Source organism: Crotalus tigris, unplaced genomic scaffold (genome assembly GCF_016545835.1).
Source record: "Crotalus tigris isolate CLP2741 ecotype Arizona unplaced genomic scaffold, ASM1654583v1 scf7180000024304.1987388, whole genome shotgun sequence".
In the NCBI taxonomy this organism is placed as follows: Eukaryota; Metazoa; Chordata; class Lepidosauria; order Squamata; family Viperidae; genus Crotalus; species Crotalus tigris.
The window spans coordinates 1,503,323-1,528,966 of NW_024100476.1; the positions used below are offsets into that span (position 1 = coordinate 1,503,323).

At 38.2% G+C, this 25,644-nt stretch overlaps 1 protein-coding gene across 1 annotated transcript in view; it reads left to right on the plus strand.

The window, feature by feature from the left end:
• CTNNA3 (catenin alpha 3) overlaps positions 1–25,644 on the plus strand; it is a 516,687-nt gene that overhangs the window by 150,979 nt on the left and 340,064 nt on the right. The window contains exon 6 of the mRNA XM_039324638.1: positions 17,389–17,652. Within this exon, the coding sequence (XP_039180572.1) occupies positions 17,389–17,652 (264 nt within the window). The remainder of the gene's footprint in view (positions 1–17,388; positions 17,653–25,644) is intronic.

Consider the following 25,644-nt stretch of genomic DNA (forward strand, 5'->3'; position numbering starts at 1 on the left):
CTGAAGAAAGTAAAGTATGTGATGACCTATTGCATGTGGATTTGGAGGTCTATGAGAAAGCGAGCATTTTCATGGGTTTTCCACATATAAATAATGAGAAACTCTGCCCTCAGTTCTATGTAATTGTGGCCAGAGGAGACTTTAGAGTCAATACACTGTTCACAAATTGTCAATCTTTGATATAAAAACTTTTTTTACCTTTGTGTTGTGTTTGGCCAGGGAGAAATATCATGTTTTCATGATACTCTCTTTATCCTGTGCTTAATGATGTTATAAGACAATCCAACACTTATCTGTTCAGGAATGAGACCCCTCAGCTTTGCCAGAGATTTATGGTTGCTTTTTTTGGAGAAGTATCTTGAAAAACTGTAAAGAATAAGCCACTTTTCAGTATATAAGCACAGGAGTGGGCTGTTATTTGAAGAAAGATGGCCAGTGCATTGCTCCTTATTTATTCTCTCCTCTTCCAGACCTGCTTTAAGAAAGAAACCTCTGAGATATGTGAGCCCATTGTAGTGAAGATGATTGAATAAACATTTGCCATTAATATTCTTTAAGTATCATAAATAGGAGGATATTTCCAGGCAATTACATCCCTTGGACTGCACTGCAGAGGTACAGGGCCAATAAAAGCTGTAGGTAAACAGTGTTTGTCATTGGCTTACAAGGAAGCAAATAACAGAGCCATGAAACCTTGCCACAGCCCTTAGGACGCATTAGTTTGATGTTTTGTAATTTGCCTGCTGGTCTCATATGGAGAATCAAACATGCAGACACAGAATTCTTCTATAGTAAAATTAAACACAGGGATAGAAAGGTGATGGCAAAGAAAATGGCTCTCTTCAATCAAGCAGAAGTACCACTCTTGCTTAATTTAACTACTACATTGGGGCTTTTTAGTATTTTGAGACTGCTAGTTTTGGTTCCGTAACTTTAATATGCTTTATTTCCTGACTTGCCTTGGTTGACGTGTGAGGCATTTGGGGCAGATTTTGTGGTAAATATTTCTAAAGTAATTATCAAGTCCCTCTTGAGACACCTTGTCAGGTATCTTTCAGCAATAATCAAAGATTGACAGTCTGCAACCTGTTATAAAGGAAGAGGCACGTTGCAGCGGTCAGAGGGAGGAAAGCCTGGGCACTGTAACTCTTTACCATTTATTCCTCCCCCGCCCTTGCAAAAAATTCTTCCCATCATTCTTTTTAAAAATTGCTAAATGATTCAGAGTTATGTTTTGTGAGGTGAAGTATTGCAGAATGAAATTGAAAAAGTATTATAGGATTATTATTATTTAGCATATGGCAATGTTACATTAGCCAGAAGACTACAGTGTTAATACAAGTAGTTGTTTGGCTGCCGACAATTGCTAGTCTGTTCAGATCATGCTTGTGTGCTACCCAGAATGCACTACAGGGGGCAAACTAGCTCTGCACTCAGAACGGCTAATGGCATTCCGCAGCGTCATCTGGGGCTTTCCCCACCACCAATGTCATCTTGCATTTGTGCAAGTCCTGCACTGTTGAATTTGTACTGCTGCTCGAAATACCATTTCCCCCCACTGAAGTAGTACATATTTATCTACTGGCATGTAATATGCTTTGAACTGCTAGGTTGGCAGAAGCTGAGGCAAGTGATGGGAGCTCACTCCATCATGTGGTGCGAGGACTCAAACCGCCAGAGTACCAAACTTCTCCAGTGTTTTTAAGTCACTGAGCCACCGAGCCACCATGCCTCAACAATATTATAGGAAAATTGCCAGGTTGCTTTTTATGTTTAAAAAAGGTGTCTGAATGCGATCCTATGGGCTATAGAATGTTTTCCCCAACATTTAATTTGAAGCAATTAAATATTTCCCTTGAGTCGAGCACCATTCTTGGGGATTTCATCAATGATTTGCTATTGCTGTCTTTTGGATTATTTTCCCCCATTTCTCAATCCAATAGTTCACCATACTTAATGCTGCTTAGCTTTTAAAAAATGGTCAAAGTGGGTTATGTGCTAGCAACAATTAATTGCTTTTCCACAAAAAGTAAAAAAACCAAAGACAAATCTCTTTCTTTCTTAATTTGAGTATATTGACAACAAATCAGAAGTGCCAATATCTTATTAGCGGGAAAAATGTCTACTGAAACTCTTTTGGCCAATATAAAATACAAAAGAATGATCTTTTGTTTGTTAATGAATTTCAGAAACACATTGTCTTAAGTATTTATGAGGAACTTCTGCTGAACCAATGTAGTTTCATTAAGATCAACTGTACATTAGCATTAGAAAGAAAGGAAATTAAATTATACAGTCTTCATTGGATTTGGAACCCAAGATAAATGTAATTTTCATTATTTACAGATTTTGGAACTATGAAGGAAAATTGAACTTTTTAAAAAGCTGATCCATATCTGTTAAATAAGTTCCAAGAATTATCTTAGTGTCATATATAATGTCAGTGATTTTTCAGGCATATTGCTGGTTATTATTTCCAGCAATGATTCAAAAAGAATGTTGGATAGTAACCAGGACCTGTTCCTTCTTTATTAATTTGAAATTTTATTAACTTGATTCATACAAATTGAAATATGTATCTCTGTGCATATTCTTTTAAAACAGATTATCTAGCAATTAATGTCAGTTAAGTATATAGTATGTATATTTTTACTGCTGTTTTAACAGTAGTGAGTTTTCTGTCAGAATAAATCATGTTATTGTTTGACAAATAGACATGCCCTAAATAATTAATTCATTTCATCTCTGTCGATTTTAGTCATTTGTAGACAATATTTGCTAGCAGGAGATAATTAAATGCATACTATTTTTGAGTGAATATCACATATTTTTATAACTTTAATGATGATCTGTATGATTATACGAGGGCAATTTGGAAATAAACCTCTGTTTGGTTATCAATGAGAGACACTTTTAGATACAGAACTTTTACTATACACATTAGAAAACTACAACATTACATTACTTTTCGATAATCGCCATTCAAATTGAAACACTTGTCATAATGTCTTACAAGTTTTGAAATTCCTTAGTAGTCGCTCGGCACCAAATCTGGGCTATGTGTGTGTGTGTGTGTGTGTGTGTGTGTGTGTGTGTGTGTGTGTGATCAAAACATAAGAAAACTCACTGATGAAATTCCATTATCAGAGAATGAAATCAAGAATATGAATAATAGTTGTCATTTAAAATAATGAAACACTGTCTCGTGTTAGTTTTTGGGAGACAACTTTGTAAAGCTGCATATATAATTTCAAGGGGAACATAGAGAGAACAAGTCCTACAAGTTCCTAGACCTAGTTGTGTCTACTGTAGCTCATGTAAAACTTTTACTGCTTTATCTTTGAAATCCTGTCATTTTATATTGTCCAAATATCAGCAGTCTGGACAACAGTGCAACAGCATAATACATTGTGTAGCCATCCATTTATTTGGCAGAAAATAAATTGAAAATGGTTATAGAATCTTTCTTGGGCCAGTTGTTATGGCCTTTTCTGAATTGTTCTATTCCTGCACAGGAGCAAATCTTTGCCTGAAATCAGCAGACTAAAAAAAATTGAAGCTTGGAGATTAGAATACAGATAAAGATTGATAATAGTTGGTGAATTTTCAGACAAATCCTTTCGTCCATGAATTACATCAGGTGTTTGCCTCTGCCATGTAGCGATAGTGTATCTGTGGAACTCAAAGCTAGCCAGAACGGAAATGTAGGGTGTTTAAGCCATAAATTACTTAGATATCAGTCCTCCAGAAAGTAACAGAAAGCTTTAAAAGAAGAGGCAACACAGGGTCTCCAGACTGTGATTAACCTTTATAAATTTTCCTCAGGAATTGTACATTGTTAAAGATGTTTGACACAATAATATTTTATGCCTTGGGAGAAAATGGTGTTGATACAGATTATTTGCTCATAACTGTCTGTCAAACGGGAGACAAGAATTATTTAATAAATATTAGGTTAGAGAGATTATAAAAGGGTAATATTTAGCAAGTTCTTATACAGCTGAATGTGCAATGGAAGAATACAATACAAAATCAATGTACAATATATATTAAAAGGTTTACAAAAACAGAAAAATGGTAAATTATTATTAACATAGAAAAATAAACTTCTCAATATTATATTTATCGGCTGACCCCAATATTAAGAAATTTATCAAACACCTTTTCATCTTCCTCATCACCATATCATCACAACAAACAACATACCGTAAATGCCGGCGTATAAGACGACTTCCGCGAGCACTGAAATCGGCGCCAAAGATGGGGGTCGTCTTATACGCCGAGTCGTCTTATACGCCGGAAATACTGGTAGTTTCCGGCGTATAAGACGACGTTCTAGGAATGCAGCCTGGCTATAAAGACGGGGGGTCGTCTTATACGCCGGGTCGCCTAATACGGCGGCATATACGGTACTTCAACTATTTATTGGGTATTATGTCTTTCATATTAACTGAAAGATGAAGCAGCCAATCCAACGGCAACATTGCAGTCTTACAAGCCATTATCTAGAACTGAATCAGTGATATCAGCCTCATTATAACTACCACATACTAATAAATTCATAATCCACATACATTAACTTTTTACACAATTTGTTGTTGTTGTTAACTGCGAAGTCGTGTCCGACCTGTCGCGACCCCATGGACAACATTCCTCCAGGTCTTCCTGTCCTCTACCATCTTCTGGAGTCCATTTAAATTCACACCTACTGCTTCAGTGACTCCATCCAGCCATCTCATTCTCTGTCGTCCCCTTCTTCTATTGCCCTCAATCTTTCCCAGCATTAGGCCCTTCTCCAGTGAGTCCTTCCTTCTCATTAGGTGGCCAAAGTATTTGAGTTTCAACTTCAGGATCTGGCCTTCTAAAGAGCAGTCGGGGTTGATCTCTTCTAGGACTGACCAGTTTGAACGCCTTGCAGTCCAAGGGACTCGCAGGAGTCTTCTCCAGCACCATAGTTCAAAGGCCTCAATTCTTTTGCGCTCAGCCTTTCTTATGGTCCAACTTTCACAGCCATACATTGCAACTGGGAAAACCATGGCCTGGACTATACGCACTTTTGTTGGCAGGGTGATGTCTCTGCTTTTTAGTATGCTGTCTAGATTTGCCATAGCTTTCCTCCCCAGGAGCAAGCGTCTTTTAATTTCTTGGCTGCAGTCCCCATCTGAGGTGATCTTGGAGCCCAGAAAAATAAAATCTGTCACTACCTCCATTTCTTCCCCATCTATTTGCCAGGAATTGAGAGGGCCGGATGCCATGATTTTGGTTTTCTTAATGTTGAGTTTCAAGCCAACTTTTGCACTCTCCTTCTTCACCCGCATCAAGAGGCTCTTTAGTTCCTCTTCACTTTCTGCCATTAGAGTGGTATCATCTGCATATCTTAGGTTGTTGATATTTCTCCCGGCAATCTTAATTCCAACTTTTGATTCATCTAGCCCTGCCTTTCTCATGATGTGCTCTGCATATAAGTTAAATAGGCAGGGCGACAGTATACAGCCTTGCCGGACTCCTTTTCCAATTTTGAACCAATCAGTGGTTCCATGTTCGGTTCTCACTGTTGCTTCTTGACCCGCATATAGGTTTCTCAAGAGACAAATGAGATGGTCTGGTACTCCCATCTCTTTAAGAACTTGCCACAATTTGTTGTGATCCACACAATCAAAGGCTTTTGCATAGTCAATGAAGCAGAAGTAGGTGTTTTTCTGGAACTCCCTAGCTTTCTCCATGATCCAGCGTATATTGGCAATTTGATCTCTAGTTCCTCTGCCTCTTCGAAATCCTGCCTGTACTTCTGGTAGTTCTCGATCCACATACTGCTGGAGTCTAGCTTGTAGGATTTTAAGCATAACTTTACTACCATGTGAAATGAGTGCAATGGTGCGATAGTTTGAACATTCTTTGGCATTGCCTTTCTTTGGAATTGGAATGTAAACTGACCTTTTCCAATCCTGTGGCCACTGTTGAGTTTTCCAAATTTGCTGGCAAATTGAGTGTAGCACTTTTACTGCATCGTCTTTTAAGATTTTGAATAGCTCAGCTGGAATACTGTCACCTCCACTAGCTTTGTTGTTGCTCAGATTTTCTAAGGCCCATTTCACTTCACATTCTAGGATGTCTGGTTCGAGGTCAATGACCATCTCATTGTGGTTATCTGGGATGTTAAGCTCATTCTTGTATAGTTCTTCTGTGTAGTTTTGCCATCTCTTCTTAATCTCTTCTGCCTCTGTTAGGTCTCTGCCATTTTGGTCCTTTATCATGCCCATCTTTGCATGAAACGTTCCCTTCATATCTCCAATTTTCTTGAAGAGATCTCTGGTCCTCCCTATTCTGTTGTTTTCTTCTATTTCTTTGCACTGTTCATTTAAGAAGGCATTCTTATCTCTTCTAGCTACTCTCTGGAATTCTGCATTCAATTGGGTGTATCTTTCTCTTTCTCCTTTGCCTTTCGCTTCCCTTCTTTCCTCAGCTATTTGCAAAGCTTCCTCAGACAGCCATTTTGCTTTCTTGCATTTCTTTTTCTTTGGGATGGTTTTAGTTGCTACCTCTTGTACAATGTTGCGAACTTCCATCCATAGTTCTTCAGGCACTCTGTCTATCAGATCCAATTCCTTAAATCTATTTGTCACCTCTACTGTATATTCATCAGGAATATGATTTAGTTCATACCTGAGTGGCCTAGTGCTTTTCCCTACTTTTTTCAATTTAAGCCTAAATTTTGCAACGAGAAGCTCATGATCTGAGCCACAGTCAGCTCCTGGTCTTGTTTTTACTGACTGTATACAGCTTCTCCATCTTTGGCTGCAGAGCACATAGTCAATCTGATTTCTATGTTGACCATCTGGTGATGTCCATGTGTAGAGCCGTCTCTTGGGTTGTTGGAAAAGAGTGTTTGTTATGACCATCATATTCTCTTGACAAAATTCTATCAGCCTGTGCCCTGCTTCATTTTGTACTCCAAGGCCAAACTTGCCTGTTATTCCAGTTATCTTTTGGCTTCCTACCTTAGCATTCCAATCCCCCATGATGATAAGGACATCATTTTTTGGTGTTAATTCTATAAGGTGCTGTAGGGCTTCATAGAACCGGTCAATTTCATCCTCTTCAGCACCAGTGGTTGGGGCATAGATTTGGACTATTGTGATATTGAATGGTTTGCCTTGGATTCGAATTGAGATCATTCTGTCATTTTGGGGATTGTATCCCAGTATTGCTTTTCCTATTCTTTTATTGACTATGAAGGCTACTCCATTTCTTCTGAGGGATTCTTGCCCACAGTAGTATACCTGATGGTCATCTGAGTTAAATTCACCCATTCCTGTCCATTTTAGTTCGCTGATTCCTAAGATGTTGATGTTCAGTCTTGTCAGCTCTTTTTTGACTACGTCTAGCTTACCTTGATTCATGGATCTTACATTCCAGGTTTCTATGGAGAAAAAATCTTTACAGCATCGGACTTTCCTTTCACCACCAGATATATCCACAGCTGAACGTCCTTTCGGCTTTGGCCCAGTCACTTCATTCTTTCTGGCGCTACTAGTACTAGCCCTCTGCTCTTCCCCAGTAGCATATTGGACACCTTCCAACCTGAGGGGCTCATCTTCCAGCTTCATATCTTTTTTCCTTTTAGTACTGTCCATGGGGTTTTCATGGCAAAGATACTGGAGTGGTTTGCCATTTCCTTCTCCAGTGGATCACATTTTGTCAGAACTCTCTGCTATGACCTGTCCGTCTTGGGTGGCCCTGCAAGGCATAGCTTATAGCTTCATTGAGTTACGCAAGCCCCTTCGCCACGACAAGGCAGTAATCCATAAAGGGGTTTTACACAATATGAAACACTCAATCTGCTAATTGGCTTAATAGCTGCAGCAACAGGAAAGTCGCCCCAATTGGACTACATGCATAATTATCAGCAGCCATAGAGGGTCCCATGCCAATAACAGCTCTATTACAATGAAGTACAATAATAGTACAGGCATCTTCCTACTAATCCCCATTATCCCAAATAATAAAACCATAATAGCAACTTGTTTCTTCCTGGGGGCCACAACAATATTTGCAGCAATTTCAGTCATTAGCAACACCATATTTTAAAAAACTGGTCAACTCGGAGTGATAATAACAATAATAGGATTAAATCAACCAACATTAGCCTTTTTCCATAGAGCGGCCCATTCTTTTTTCAAAATACTTTTATTCCTACACACAATTTCATTTATTCCCAACATAAGAAATGAACAAGACATTTGAAAAAGAAAGATATGCCTTGCTTCTCTGGATTTTACTTCTGGAGATACAATAATGATCTCCCAAATCAGTTCATGGGCCCCAATAGTAACACTAATCACAACAATGCTTTTCATCTTGTACGTTCTATAAATTATTCACTTCACAATGGGTAATTTCCCATGCACAAAAAAAAAAAATGCTCATCAAATAACAAAAACCCTCACCAAACTCATTTTATGCCTAACTCTGAGATCAGTCTTCGTAGGTACAATGAGAAGACACTCTATCCATAAATAGCAACACCACTATTAAAATATGCACACTAAACATTACCCTAGAGCAGGGGTGGGGAACCTTGGCTCTTTTATGACTTGTGGACTTCAACTCCCAGAATTTCTGAGCCAGCATGGCTCAGAAATTCTGGGAGTTGAAGTCCACAAGTCATAAAAGAGCCAAGGTTCCCCACCCCTGCCCTAGAGAGCCTTCTATTATCAACAAACCTGCTATTTATATCAAGTCACCATGCCACCCCCAACACTAAACCTTTTCTTCAATCAACTTACCTTCTTCAACATGCTCCACTGCACAATCTCAGTGAAAACCACAGTTAAGGCAACAGATCACCACAGCATCCCTTCCCACAACAGTGACTTCTTTTCAAGCTCCAGGGTCAAAGGTGGGGTAAAGCTTTGTATCAAAGAAAAGAAATAAAAATAAACTGTGGATGTTGCAGAAAAATGCTTTTTGTTTTTGTAGTCCTGTACTTATTGTCCAGGCTCTGAGAGGTCTCCTTTAATTATCATTACTGCAAGAGCAGAACAAGTCATATTCTCAGTACTTATATTTTTTTGTGTGTGAATAAAGAAATAAGTTATTTATGACAGAGTTCTTTGTGCATAAACAGAGTGAGGGCCAGTGAAAGGGAGGATCAATGTACAATTGGAATTTTGAACAGAGTAAGAATGAAAGGTTGCAGTGAATTGATTTACAATATGAGAGAAGTATGAGTGCAGTAACAGTATGCTTTGGATTTCATTTATAGCATTGGATGGGATAAGACTGAAGCAGATAAAGCAGATTAATACTACTTGCTTACTTGCAAGGAAACTGTGTTAAAACTTTTCCAAAAAGAAAGTAATTTTTCTATTATGTTAGGCACACTGTTAAAACTAAGGGTCAATATTGCTTTTAGCATTTTCCTTGTGAAAGAAAAACCAGTGATGTTTAATGTGCTATAATGTCTTATGCTCTCTACTATTATCTGAACACAGATATACCATAATTTTTCTTTGGAAGGCTGGTATCACGTTTAGAAATTCTGCCTGAGAAAAGCTTGTCTATTGCCATTAAGAACGAATGAAGTGTCAATCCACAAACATTTCAATACGAGCGTTGATTAAGTACTTAAATGCAGTCAACAGTTTATGAAACAAAAAATTGCTTTAAGATAACATTCATTTCTCTTAAGAGTAAGTGTTCTGATCATTGTGGTTCCCTGATTATCAAAAGAAGCAGAAAAAAGTGCAGAAGTACAATTCTCACTTGAGAATTGAGAACTGAATATTCCACAAGGAACATAAACAAATAAGTAAAAAGCAACGGGGTACTTAAGAATATCGGAGGGACAAATGACAAGGATGCTGCCAATCAAGAAAATATCAAGATCAATGTACTTGCCTCAGAGATTAGAGCCCAATGAAGAAAAGTAGGTATTTTCTTGATTTCATCACAGTAGACACATCATAATTTTGACAATATCGTGGTTTGCTGCATGCATTACTGTCTAAGATATTTGTCTAATACGAAGAGATAGGGACAATAATGAATAGGGGAAGAACGTATGCAAACTAAACACAAAGTAAACCTGGCATGACACCATTTTATTGGTTTGCTCATGTGGAGAAAAGGAATGAAAATCAAATTGCAAAAGCAATATATGAAGGATGAATTAAAGGGATTGGAAGAAAGGAAAGACTGAGGAACTTGAGAAATTGATTTGGTGAGGCTGTGGAAAAGATGTGAGAATTCTGAAGAACAAAAGGCATTGCAGTGCACAGTTGGAGGGGAAGCTTAAGAGCCTCAAACATCAGAGCCTTGTTGGCATAAAGGTGTGGTAAAGTTTGGCATCCTTTTGTTCATGTTTTCAAGGTCTCTAGTATCTACTTTTGAAAAAAAAAATCATCGACTTATGTATTTCAAGTATGGTTGTACCTTAGATAGTTACAAATGTTTTACAGTCTTGACAGATTTATTTTCCTTTCTTTCGCAATGACTTCTAACGTAGAGTTTACCTTCCCCCCCCTTTTCCAATTGATTCTATTCAGTTATTGTTTAGACCAGTGTTTCTCAACCTTGACAATTTTAAGGCATGTGGACTTCAACTCTCAGAATTCCACAGCCAGCAATGCTGGCTGTGGAATTCTGGGAGTTGAAGTCCACATGCCTTAAAATTGTCAAGGTTGAGAAACACTGGTATAGACTGCAAGATCCTTTTCTTCATCAGTCACCACTTGATCAGCCCTGTGAAGTTCAATGTTTTGTTTTATGACACTTGAATCCTTTTACTCTTTTTGTGTTGAATCTTGTTTTTATCTGTGTAATGCACTTCCCTGGTTCAATGTGTTTTCTTACAATTTTCCTCTTTTCTTTGTTTCCTAAATAAGTAGAATCATTGAACATTATCAGCAAAACAAGCGACCTCTCTGTACATCCTGAAGCCCAAATCATTTATAAATCTAAGAAGCCCATCCCAGGATAGATCTATGAAGGTTAAATTCTGGTTAAATTCTTCTGGTGCAGGAACTGGTCATTTATTCCTTTTTTTTTTTTGCATTTTACTCCATAATTGATGAATAAAGCTCCAAGTAATTCCAACAAAGCAAATTTACTCCCACATGAGGAACATTTTTTATTGTAAATTGCAAGCCTCTTTGCTTGCCTTCCGTTGCCTTCCCCTCTTTTTCTGTTTTGTCAGTTGCTCCAATATTATTGCTGGTTTTGTGTTTCTTATTGTTTAGTATCATACAAATCCTTCAAAAGAAATGCTTTGAAGTCCAGGGGAACACAGAGGCAGCATTATTTTGTTAAAGCAGTGTCATTTTTTTTCCAGATTGATGGGGTTGTTTCATAAGCTGCTCTTGGGTGTGTTTTTGTGTGCAAAGCCCTGTAACTTTTATATTTTCTATATATTTTAAATGCAAATATCTCTTGATGATCTTTTTATAAATAGTGGTAGGAGATTGCATAGATCAGTGGTTCTCAACCTGTGGGTCGGGACCCCATTTGGGGTATAACGACCATTTCACGGGGGTCGCCAAACAACACAGTCCGCCATTTTTCCCCCCCTTTTCCTTAGCTGTGCTACTCCCTTTTATTCTATTGGCTTTTGAAAGCCAATAGAATAGACTCTCTTGAATAGAGTCTAATTCTATTGGCTTTCAAAAGCCAATAGGAATTGTCCAGGCTGTCTCTGCTCTGCTGAGCCCGCCAAAAGTCCCATTCTGCAAACGGTGCCGCACCAGTTGAGTAGTCCTCAACTTACGACCGGTTGAGTAGTCCTCGACTTACGACCGGTTGGGGGTCGCAGCATTAAAAAGGTTGAGAACCACTGGCATAGATACTACTAACAATACATAACAGGGATAAATGAAACAATAAATTCACACCTCTGTATATATAAAACATTCATTTATTGAATTTCTGCATCATAAATGTTTAGTAGAAAAAAGGGCAGGCATGGCAGATAACACACTCAACAGGGCAGAAAATGCTGTAAATTGAGGCTGTAAAGTGTCTGGTGCAACTGTTGTATAGCTCAAAAATAACACTGCATTGTTATTTGGGATTGTTAAATGTTGAGGACCTTGATACAGCCCTGAGTCTGAAATAATGCACAGGGAATATGTTGCAAGAAAACTTCCATGCTTATCTATTTTAAGGCTTGTGAATTTACAAAGCTTTCTGGTTTTATTAGTGCATAATCCTGCCAATAGTAATTCATTTGATGCATTATTTAATTGTACCTTAAAATTGGCGTTTACATTCCTTGAATTTTACTTGAATTTTCTGAGATTTAACAAAGAAGCTGCATTTTGAAATGCACATCTGAAAATGGAATGTTTTATATCTGAAAGCCTTTGCAAAGATGGTTTCTAATTTTCTATAGTGGTGCTCCTTCTTAGCTGAAAAAGAACCCATTTGTTGCTTTTCTTGACAAATGCTGATGTTGTAAATTATACAGCTGTTCTTAGTATGGATTTTGCAGTAGCAAGAGCAATTTATAGGTAGAGAGAGCTGCTGCTGAAAGTCATTTCTTCTTGGTTTCTGTATTAAATCTATCATGTACAAATGCATTAACATTCAGTACTGTACAGGGCTCATTTTTTTTTATTTCATGGTTTCATAGCCTGTAAATACTTTCTGCCTATACAAAGCATATCTTTAATATAATTTAGTAAGGACATATTTAAAGGGGCTCTTTCATTTGTGTTTTCTGGATTGCTGTGATTTAATATTAAAAAAAATCCTATTTCTCTCTTTGCAGTGCAGATAGTTCTTGCTTAATTACCATTTGCTTAGCGACTGTTCAAATTTACAATGGTGCTTAAAAAAGTGACTCACACTTATGACCATTGCAGTTTCCCCACAGTCACGTGATCATGATTCTGGTGTTTGTCAGCTGTCAAACTCTTACAATAGTGCAGCATTCTGCAGTCATCTGCCATTTGTAACCTTCATAGCTGGCTTTTAACAAGCAATGGGGAAGCTGGCAGGAAGTTGCTAGTTATGGTTGTGTGAGGTCTCACTTAATAATTGCAACCAGGACTACTGGAACTGCCATTGTAAGTCAGTATGGTCATATGGTGTTTCACTTATCAATAGAGTTGCTGATCCCAAGTAGGGCCATTAATCAAAGATTGCCTGTATATATTCTTCTATCTCAACATGCTTTTCTAGACATAGCAATGGCTATTTTGCTCATATAAAAGAAAACTAAAGAATAATGTGTTATGGGTCTATAAGAAAATGGGAGGGTAAAAGCAATTATTAATTACTTACATTGGAAGAGAAAGTACCTTTGTTATAAGCAGAGCGTCTTGTGGTTTCATTAAAAGGGCTAAATGAATGTTGCAAGGTCATGATGCAAGCTCTCCTCTTATATATGTGCATGAGAAGCCATAATACACATGTGGAAGGGTTGTAGGTTATGTTTCAATGTTCATTAAGTCATTGGCTTCCCTGTGGACACCCATCACCATAGGTTGAGGGCAGACTCGTAGAACCTTACTAGAATTTTTTGACAGGTAGGAAAGGACAATATGAGAAAAATCCCAAAGCAGGGAATAAGTTGTTTGAATCACCCTGGTATTTTATGAACACCACCTAATTTTTGTTCCAGTATTGCGTTTAAACACAGCGTTGTAATAGATATTTGGAAACTGCTCTGTTACACTATAAGAGTTATACATAAATATATAGTTCAAATAATCTGAAAACATTGCCTTTTCAGATCTGAATATGTACTTCTGTAACAATTTCAGATAGTTTTACTTCTGATACCAAGATTGAATTGACTTGACTTCTGTTCTCTCTCCTTAAAAAGTCATTTCCACAAGGAAAAGCAGCAGAACCATCTGCCCTGAGAGTCACTGGGTCATCAGAAAAAGATTTCAATCAACTTAGCTACAATGCTGGGGTTTTTGTTTTGTTTTCCTTCCCTCCTCTCATTTCTTGTCTCATGACTTTTACATTTGTTAACCAGAGAGTTGGTATGATCTTGTTTTATTATTTTGTAAGATGTTCTGTGAATCTTTCAAGCTGAAAACTGGCACATAAGTGCCTTACATCAGTAAGTAAATAAATCAGGAGTTTGGTCCTTAAGGTGTGCAAGCTTTTACAATATTAAACCTGGCATTCTCAGTTGGGACTGGAGGTAGATAGGCAGCATTATAGAAGACAGATATATACGCTGAGGATTGATCACACTCTGATATCGCTATTTGGTACTGTTGTAGCCTCCCAAAATTCTTCAAAGCTGACCTATGTGGAGAATATTAACTTGACTGGGAATACTGTACCCAATGTATCAATATAGGGCAAATACTGCTGCCTCAGAAATTTACCAGTGAACATTCTCCCTTAAGGAAATGCATCTGCAGGTTATATACTTAATCCTGGATCAGATCTTTTCATCGACTCTAGCTTTCATTTTGTCGTGATTTTATTTTGTTAGCTCATGCAATCCTTTGTAACTTCAGGACTTCTGCTATCTCTATGGAATGAAAAGGACACGGAGACATGTCAGTAGCAATCTAATGATGCTCTGCAAAGATTTTTTTTTTCCCAACCAGTTTCAGGAAGATTATCAGTCCTATGGAATGTTATAAGTTAAATTACAAATTATGAAATAGTAATTTTTGAAAGCCATCTTTTCTAGGTGCAGAATGCACACCCTAAACATCAATTTTGTAGCCTTCAGTGCCGCTCAAAATAGACAGGGCTAAAAATTTGGGTCATTTTTTTTTTCATTTTTGGAGAAGAATTTATGGGGCAAAAGATTTCAAGCTTTGCAAATGCATAAATCCTCCTTAAAACTCCTTTGCCAAATACCCTCCCTATTTCTTAGTTGATGCCACCCTGAGGCTACTTTTCATGATTTGATCTTGTATCAATGACTGGAGCTGCTCTCTACCCTCCTTTTTCTCCAACTATCTTTTTCCTTAAATCTTATTTTCAGTGTGGAAATTTTTTTTCAGTCCTATGTTGAAGGTGTGGTAAACTTTCTTGGATTAGATGTAGATAAAACAAGAAAAGTGGGAGACAGGCAGTGAACTAGGATGGAGGAAAAAATGATTCCAAATGGGGAATCAAATAAAGAAAGTGTGGTCTGAAAAAAGAGTTTGCCAAGGAGCAGAAACTCAGAACAATTTGAATATTGTGCATTAATAGATAGGTATTTGGAGGAAGAAAATTATGAGTTTCCCAGAGGAAAACCAGCACAAGAAACCTGATGGAGGAGCTAATTGCCTTAGTTTGTACCGTATTTATATACTGCCTAAAACAAATTGCATTGAAGCAGTTTTGTGAAGAGGAAAAGAAACAAAAACAAGAGGGGGAGGGAAAGGGAGAAAGAGAGAAACAAGTCTTTAGACATATGCAAGTATGATTAAACCGAACAGTATTTTAGACAGTAATTAAATTGCAGAGAATTCATAGCTGAAGATAGAAAGGTACATTTAAGAATCCAGATAGCAATTTAGAAAATGATATTTTTTACAGGGGAAAGACAATTCTTTTCTTAGTTTTGGTTATATTGCATAGTGACTGAAATATATGCAGTTACAAAGCAGAAATAAGTTAAGGGAATTCATTTATGCATGTGTGATTAGGAAAAATTAGATGCTGCATTTTTACAGCTTTTTATCTATTAAGCTAGATGCCAGTATGCTGTAGTTAATACAATATACCCCAGGATATGTTATGGAACCATAAATACTTGCCTTGAGATCTTTCTCTCTCTGGAAATATTTTAAACATTATATTGAGTTGTGTTTCTGTTCTAACAAGAATGTGTTCTGTGGCTAACCAGCATTTCCCCCCCTTGCTTCTTTGCCCTAACCCTCATACCAATTTGACATCCGGATACTATAATGCTACTATTTTACCTCATGTTCTAACATCACCTCAGTCATGCACCTGTTAAGGGGATTAGAGAAGTGTTCCTCTCTGAAAGACAGAGAAAAAATATTGACTTACTTTAAGGCAACAAGTTGCATGGCCACAGAATCTGGTTTATGAACAAGCAAGTCAGTTTAGAAGTTTTATGGTTATTAATGTGAAATTGGCTGGTTAGCAGAGCAATGTGGCAAACTATTTGGGAGAAATTCTCCTTCTTCTTCTCCTGACAACCCAGTATCACAGTTCTCCTGACTCATATTTATTGGATTTAGTGATTCCAGTTTCTGCATTTTTTGAAAACAGTTTAGTGTTTTCACAAAGTCATATCGTTAGTGCAGGGGTCTTCAAACTTGGCCCTTTTACGACTTGTGGACTTCAACTCCCAGAATTCCTTAGCCAGCATGCCCGGCTGAGGATTTCTGGGAGTTGAAGTCCACAAGTCATAAAAGGGCCAAGTTTGAAGACCCCCACATTAGTGGCTTCGAAACTGTAACTTATTAAAGATTGCTCCTTCTATATTGTGCATCAGCTATTGAGGAGAGATATTTAATTTATTGCTGCGTTTTTCCTCTCTCATCACTGATGCTTTAAATGTTTACTCAGAATTTAATTCCATGTCTGTGAGAAAATTCAGAACTGAGAAAGAAATCCAAACACATTATCCATAACTCATCTGGCAAGGGCAAGACTATACAAGGATTTGTGTGTAAATATGTGTCTGGAAATCTTGTTTTTTAATCTTTGTGTCAAGAACTAAATTCTTATTGGACATGTCTGACCCTGAGAATAGAGTTTCAGCTCCTGGCTAGTTAGGGAGTTCAGTGGGTAAGGAGAATATAAATTTCTCTGTGATTTAAGGATGAGGATTCATTCCTATGAAAGCAAGAGGATTATTACACATTTTAATTGCTAATTCCCTATTTTTTGCTATTTCTATCATAATCTGTTTATGAGATTCCAGATGAAACTGGCTAGAGAAAGCTTTGATTTGGCTGATCCAGGAAGGTGTTCTCTTGAGTAATGGCCAATTTCAATGGACATTTCCAAAAACAACAAACAAAATCTGTTCCTATGCCTTTTGCATAAGTTCACTTTCTTTCCTTTCCTCCAAGGCTTGTTACAAGCTAGGAGTACCATGTGTTAGAAGGGAACAAATCAGTTAATAAGCACTTTTTATTTAATTTATTACCAAAAAAAGGTTGAACAAATTGAAATAATTCGTTACAAATTACTTGTTTGAAAAAAAATGATCCCAGCTGTGCATGTTTCAAGAATTGTATGGAAAGTGTCTTTAAAGCAGGCGTGTCCATTTTAGGGCCTGAGAAACTTGTAAAAGTCAACCTCTTGAAGCAACGACATTTCCTTCCATGCTTGAGCAGAAGCTTAAAAAACAGCAGAGTTATCATACTTGTTCTGGAATAGTATGAATAATTTTTGAAAGGTGCACGTGGTTAATATTAAAAATAATCATCTTATCTTTTCTGATAGGACTTAAAATCTAACAGTCACCGAGATGAGATTGCAGCAGCTCGGGCTTCTTTGAGGGAGAATTCACCTCTTCTGCATTCAGTTTGCTCTGCTTGCTTGGAACATTCTGATGTCGCCTCTCTCACGGCCAGTAAGGACTCCGTTTGTAAGGAAATACAAAATGCTCTTGATGTCATCTCCAATGCCTCTCAAGGAATTAAACCTCCAAAAGTTCAACAGGTGCCACAGTCAGCCTCTCTTGGAAGTGCTCTCGATGAACTTGAGGTAGGACGATCACATTTTCTTTCAGTAACATCATTTATTTTAAAGATGTGGGTTTGTTAATATAGAAATCCCATTTTGTTGAGTTTTTTTTTTTGCCCAGTAGCATTTTTTTAAACCCTCTTCTACCCTAGATTATTAATTTTGGTGAATAGCATCCATGCCTTCCTCTTTTTTGTGGGAAGGTCTATTTTCTTTGTCCTCTGAACATTAGGGATGATCCATGAGTAGCTCCATGATCCATGCAGTAGCTCAGTGGTTTTCATTATATTTATTGTACTCAATTACTTTTTGAATTTGGACTTAGCGCAACCAGATGCTCCTGCTGGGCCTCATATCAAACTGATAAACAATCAACAAAGTAATAAAATCACAGTCCTACAAAAAATTTTAAAAAGGGAAAATTGAGCAATAGTATCAAGCTCTTTTCAAGCCTGTTTTCTTCCTGAAGCTCATTTTTAATTCTATTTTATATTTTCTTATTATGTAACTAATGTGTACATGCAGACAACATTAAGGAATCAGAACAGCAACAAAATTAATCAGTATAATAATAAAAATAAAAAGCAAAAATAAAAAAAAATAAAAAAGCCAAAGGAGAAGGAAAGGGGAGCAGGAAGTTTTGTTACAAACTAAAAACCTCCAGAAATGTTAACAAAATTGCTCAGAATTCATCTTTTTGCTCCTTTGTCCGCAAACGAAACTAATTCAAATGTTGATAGCATGTCTTAAATTTCTTTATTTTATTAATAAACATTAACAATGTTTATTATTTCCAGTCCTGCTCATAACCCATGTCCTCTTCTTCTTTCTTTAGTCTCCTTTCTCTACATCATACATTTGTTCATTTATTTAGTGCATGGCATACATTGTACAAATGCTGTCCATCATCACGATCTTTGCAACTTTGTGTTATTCTTTCTTCTTTCTCCATCCACATATCACTGCATCCTCCACATTCCATAACCTTCCTGTCTAATGTCTAGCTTCTTACATCCATAAGACCTCTTCTCCTTCTCCTTCTCCTTCTCCTTCTCCTTCTGCCAAACTGTTCACAAATAATCTTGTATTGCAGAAACCACTGCCAATATGTTAGTTTTCTCTTTGCTCTTCTTTCCACTATTTATTTGTATATGAAAAGTCAGAATGAGAAACCTGTGGTATGGAGGTTGCTTAGATTTTTATTTTACTATTTTTTGGACTGCAGTTCCAAAAATTCCTTATCATGGGACGGGCTCTTTGGGCATGACAGAAGCTGCAGGTCCATAGGTTCATCCTTTGTATATTTATTTGTATGTATGTATGTGTAAGTATCCTGATGGGCTGCTACTTCAGACCAAAGAATAACATTTTATTGTATGGAGAAAGAGCATCCATGTGTTCCTCCTTGGACCATATTGTTAAATCACCTGTATTCATAGACTTTTCTATCTCGTTTTCCTCCTATAATGTAAATCATACCTAAAGCTGGCCAAATAGATAAAGCAAAATTGATTGACTACTTAATCCTTCAAAAGTGTTTCATTTTTCTTTATTTACTAAAAATGGCATTAGATAAGAGCCTGAAATAATCTTTGCTCTATGTTGTTTGTGCAGTGCAAATAAAGTGCACTGTCTAAAAGCCCCCTTAATATTTTTCATCCTACTAAGCTAGAATTTATAGCTGGGCAAAATCAGAAGTAAATCTGAATACTGCCAAAAACCATTCCATTGTGTCTGTAATAAAAAGCACAATGTTGCAAGTGCAAATAACAATGAATCAATCAGATGGCAATATATAAAATTCTTGCAATATATATTTTAATCAGCCTCTTCAATTAATCACAAATCCTTGTTGATGGTTTGGACTTTGCATATATTTTGAATTTTTAAAATTTGAGCAAATCTTATTTCAGATTCAGTCTGCAGTTTTATTCGGATTATAGGGGTGCTTGATTAGGGTTAAGTGTCAGAATCCAATTATATTTCATCTTTAGTTATCAAATATAGAAAACCCCAATTCTGCCTTCTCTGGATTCTGCCATAAGAGGGAGAGAAGGGGGAGAACAAAGGGGCTTGATGGCCCTCACTTCCTTCAGTATACTTCTAAGGAACTGAATGTGTGTATTGCAAAAGAACTAACCATAAGAATGGGGCCGTTTTCCTTTCATGTAGTTTCTTTGAAGTCTCCATCCAGCCAGGCAATAATGAAAAAGGGGGTGGAAGTGTAATGCCTGAGACTGTCACTGAAAGAGGGGGTTGATTGGGTGGGGCTACTGGGGAAACCCTTAAAACCTTGAATTGGAGAGCTTGGACCCCAAGTCCTGTCTAGAACGCCTGCAACCATTTTCTCTTAATAAAGGATTCCTGTTGGAAGAATTATTCCAAGAGTTCTGTCTTCTTAAGATGCAAAGTGATTTGTTGCAAAATGGAAAAGCTCCTGGCTCAGATGGCTTTTCAATGGAATGGTATAAGGCAGGGGTGTCAAACTGCCAGCCCGCAGGCCGGATGCGTCACGTGGAAGCCACGCCCACCCCATTGCCGGCAATGGCAAAATCGGCCTGATACGTTGCGCGACATCGTTGGCTCTTATACTTTTCCAGGTGTATAATGAATCTTTAAACGACAGTAAATTGTCATCGTCATTTTATCAGGAATGAGACAGACCAGTGAACAGGATTGGGTTGTTAAAAGCCCCATTGAAATGTATTTTGAGATTTGCTTTCCACGGTACAGAGATCATTATTATATTTTAGCATCATGTTTATCTTCTTTCCTTTAAAAGCGAACAAAGCAAGTATGCCAAACCTTAACTCCAGTAGAGTTGAAACCAGTAGAAATATGTCTCTAAGGAAGTCAGAGCCTTCAGAGCCGAGGTGGCGCAGCAGTTAGAGTGCAGTACTGCAGGCCACTTTAGCTGACTGTGTTCAGTAGGTCAGCGGTTCAAATCTGACCAGCTCAAGGTTGACTCAGCCTTCCATCCTTCCGGGGTAGGTAAAATGAGGACCCAGATTGTTGGGGGCAATGTAAATATATATATATATATATACATTGCTTACTGGTGTACACCGCTTAGAGAGTGCTTGCACTTAAAGCGGTATATAAGTCTCATAAATAAATAAATAAGCCTTACTCTGTGCAGGATAATTATGGTCCATACAATATGTATGATTGTATAACTATTGTGAGAAATGTTTCCTAAGTGGAGGGTATTGCTGCTAAGCCTGCCTTGCAGCTGTTTTGTGTATATAGTGCTTTCATTTTGCATTTTGATTTTACCGTATATATTATTTGTGGAAATGCAGGTGTGTTTTTTTTTTAAAAAGCAATGCAAACATTTGGTAAAGCTCAGCTACATTAGAGATGGCCTGTTCCCATATTAGCCTACATACATTGTGAACTCTAAAAGAGACCTTTCTTTCTGAAGCGAGTGGAGATGAGAGAAAAAGCCTTTGCAGTTTTGATCCTTGAAACAGAAAACATGGTAGGGCTGCCTCCATGGCATGATCAGAAAAATCAAGGTGGTAGCTACAACAGTCTGATTGACAACCTACAGATTAAAAAAAGGCGGAGTCTCAGTTGTACTGTTGAGATCCCCATCATTACTTTTTTTGGCCATGCCCTGTTGGCACTCCTGAAACCTCGACTGTTTTAACTGCTTCATTAAGGCCTTCCTGTTTAGCAATTTACTATTCCTGGCCTTTCTTACTATCCAGTTCGGCTTCTGTGATATTTCTCCTCTCATTTAAGCAAATAAAGAAAAATAACCCATGAACTTGTAGGTAGTGGGGGTGGGAGGGGTCTGCAGGGAGCAAAACAGTAATTTTCTTCTATTTAGGATTTCAGATTAAAATATTTGGAATGGGCTTTAAAAATATCTCCCCCAAAGTATTTTTGGTATATTGGTTCAGCAAAACTTAATTGACATTCCTTTATCCTGAACTGAAGATTAGAATGTAGTGGCATTTATTTACCTTGTTGTATAAAACTGGAAAATTAGTGTAATTTTTGTTTTACCTAAACATTCAGCTTAAATGTTCTAAGCTTCTTTGTTGTTGTTAGTTGCGAAGTTGTGTCTGACCCATCGCAACCCCATGGACAATGTTCCTCCAGGCCTTCCTGTCCTCTACCATCTTCTGGAGTCCATTTAAGCTCACACCTACTGCTTCAGTGACTCCATCCAGCCACCTCATTCTCTGTCGTCTCATTCTTCTGTTGCCCTCAATCTTTCCTAGCATTAGGCCCTTCTCCAGTGAATCCTTCCTTCTCATTAGGTGGCCAAAGTATTTGAGTTTCAACTTCAGGATCTGGCCTTCTAAAGAGCAGTCGGGGTTGATCTCCTCTAGGATTGACTGGTTTGAACACCTTGCAGTCCAAACTTCTTAGGATACGTTAATTCTGTTGGAGTGAGAAGCACAAATTACTCAGGCAGGGACATTAGAAAATCTGTTTAATCAGATCTGTCTGTGGGAAATGCTCACTCATTTGTATTGATTTCTTTACGGCTTCTTGGAGCTGATCAGTGCAGAGGTGCCCAACACAATGCAAATTCCTATTGATAAGCTGAGATGGATCTTTATTTTTTATCTCCCTCAAGCTGTTAATTCATTTAGGAAGGAAGAATGAACTTTTCACAGAAATTGCTATTAAGTTCCCTGTCTGAATTGAATATTTAATTGAAAGAATTAACACAATATAGCATTTGGTGCTATTGTGTAGTTAAAAAAAAAAAACCACTTGGACAATCTTCCCAGGATATTGCCATGTTTAATGTGATAAACTATAACACCCATAATTCCCAGTCAGCATTGCTTTGCTCAGTGATGATTTTGAGAGTTGTATTGCAATACATCTGAAGGATAGGATATTAGGACTTGAACTTCTGACCCAACTGGAGCTATCACTTTTGAAAGTGAATGCTTTGAATTCTAACACATAATACAACACTCACTATATAATGAGCATCTCTAGGGGCTGAGATTCTAATTCTGTGTTAGAGTTATAAGAGAAATAGCTCAAGATTGCCATTCCGAAATATAAGACTTGGAGGTGCAGACTCTGATTCATAAATCACTGTATGGAATTCCAGCCCTCTTTTCTGCCAGTAAGGAAGATCAGAGATGGGATGTATTTAGAGTTCCTATGATATCTACATGCTGCCTATTTCTCTAACAGCTTTTGGTTATTTACTAAGATACAGTAAAAATAGACATGAAAATAGTATTTAAAACATGATAAATAAAACCCATGAACGAAGCAGCAGCATTTAAAGGCCTAGATAAATAATGCCTGTGTGCTGAGCCTCTAGCAAAGAGCAGATTTTAATTCCAGCGCTACTTTATTCCATATTAAGTGTCTGCTAGGGAGAAAGTAGAATTGATTGCCCTTGTCAAACATACAGGTGTCCCATTAAGGATCTGAGAGATGGTTTATAGATGTTGGATATGGTCTCAGCCCGGGTGGTTGGCTTCCAAGAGATAAAATGAATAGTCAGCCACAGCATGAGTAGCGTGAACAGCATAAATACATACCTGGAGAAGAACAGGGCTATGTTTGGGTTTTTGAAATATATTTTTATTTTAATAATACAAATAGTAAAAAGTATTATATATAGATAATATAATAAAAATAATTCAAAGCAAAACAGTCTACACTGGATAGTAACAGTTGAACAGCAAAACAAGAAATAACTTCTAAGCATGAATAAAACATAAAAACTTAATGTGAAAACTTTTTAGTAATACATTTTTCCTTTCTCTTTTGTTTATTTCTCCAATTGCCAGCCACAACTTAGATATATACCGTGTTCTTTACCCTAAATTTCATAAGATTATTGCTAGTATCTATTTGAATCCTATCATCTATTATTTTTCATTAGTCTCATAACTTTCTCCCTCAAAACCATATTGCAAATGTGTCTACGTTTGCCCTGCTGTGTAATGTGTAATACATATGAGAGCCATTCTTGCTTAAATTTGATTAAATGTGTGTTGTGGATATATACTGTACTGTCAATTTTGCCATTGCTGCATCTTCTTCAATTTTGGTCTCCCAATCTGACAGTCAGCAAAGTTCTTTATTCCTATGGCTGTTAATATTAGTCATGTTAAGTACTCCATTCGCTTGCGAATGATGAATAAACATGGCAAAGTTTAACAGCTCTTTATTCTTTAACCAACACACCCGAACAACGGCAAAAGGCCCGCAGGCCTGTTTATGTGACCAGAGATCTGGACAGTGGCAAACAAAGTAATCGAGCGTTTTTACGCCTTGCGCATGCGCACAAGGCCAGCGCCACTCAGTCTGGTCCCGGGCAGCTTTTGGAATGCTCGGGACCAATGCAACGTCCCGAGCCTGCTTTTGTAGGCTCAGGACACAACACCCCTCCTCCCTAGATGGAACATATCTGTAAGGACCCACCCCACTTTGCATCTTAAGAAGACAGAACTCTTGGAATAATTCTTCCAACAGGAATCCTTTATTAAGAGAAAAGGGTTGCAGGCATGCTAGACAGGACTTGGGGTTCAAGCTCTCCATTCAAGGTTTTAAGGGGTTCCCCAGTAGTCCCACCCAATCAACCCCCCTTCCAGTGATAGTTTCAAGTATCACAATTCCACCCCCTTTCTTCTTTCTTCCGTCTGAATTGAGACTTCAGGTAACTACATGAAAGGCAAGTACCCTGCTTTGTTATGATAAGGTTCTCTAGTGCTAATGCTTTGATGTTACAATAAACACACATTCAGCATTCAGCTCTTTGAAGTGTACTGAAGGAAGTGAGGGCCATAAAGCCCCTTTGTTCTCCCCCTTCTCTCCCTCTTATGGCAGAATCCAAAGAAGGCAGAATTGGGAGTTTCTATATTTGATAATTAAAGATGAAATATGATACTTCATACGTTGGAGAGTGTTATATAGTTCCATTAATCAAATGCAAGGAATGTGGAATACTCGAGTCTGCCCTCAGACAAAATCCCTTCACTTTGTTCATGCAATACATGTATCCGAAATAAAAAAAAAATAATACAAAATAATCTACTTGTTATCCAGGGGCCTCATGAACAGATCCCATTGTGACTTGACAGCAACTTCACCAATTCTCTAAGATGTTTGGGTGGGCACTTGGCCTGCTGCGACCTTCTTAGACCAGGAGAGATTGCCTGGCCCACCTGCTCACCTACTAGGCGAGGCAGGCCAGGGTGCTGCTGCCTTAAATCCCCAGTTGGCCCACCCAACTGCTGGCTGGCTGGACCCTCTAAGTCCAAGCCAGCATACCTTGGAGGGGTGGAAATCCCCAGGTCCACAATGGACCCTTCTTGGGGACACTGTCCCTCGAACCCAAGGCCAGCAGATGGAGAGTGCTCGGTAGCAGAAGTGCCCCAGTACTCTGTGGCCCCCAAGTACGTGCCCAAGGTGCCAGAGTCAGGAGTCGCCTCCATGGCAACCCCCTTTGCTTGTGACCTCCTTTTGGGAGCAATTGCAAAATTGGGCAAGTGCCCCTGCTAGAATTCTTTTTCTCTTGCTGCTTGTGATTTGTGTGGATACCCCCGGTCAGTCTCCTTATCTGGAGCACTATCTGACATATATGAATACTGTGGATATCCCCGGTGTGACTCCCTGTCTGGAGTAAATATGGATGTGTGGGATGACCCCCTATCTAGTGAATTCCTGTTAGGAGCGCTTGCGGAACCTTGGGATGAATCTCAAATAGCCTCAGCAGCAGCTAGTGATGGCCTATTAGACCTGTGACACTGAGCCTCAGAATGCATGTTATGGTCCTCCCCCCCCAGAGCAGAGCCAGGAGTGGAAGGGTGAGAGTCCAGTCTCCAATGCAGTTGATCTATGTGTCTGCGAAGAACGCGGCCGTCTCCCAAGGCAACTTCGTATGACAATGGCCCAGAGACCTTGTAGACCACAGCTGGGACCCAGAGATGACCAGGCCCATAGTTTCGTGCCCAGACCGGATCTCCCACTTGGAGTCTCCTAGGTGCCTGCGGTTGTGACACCTGTGAAGCCACCCGG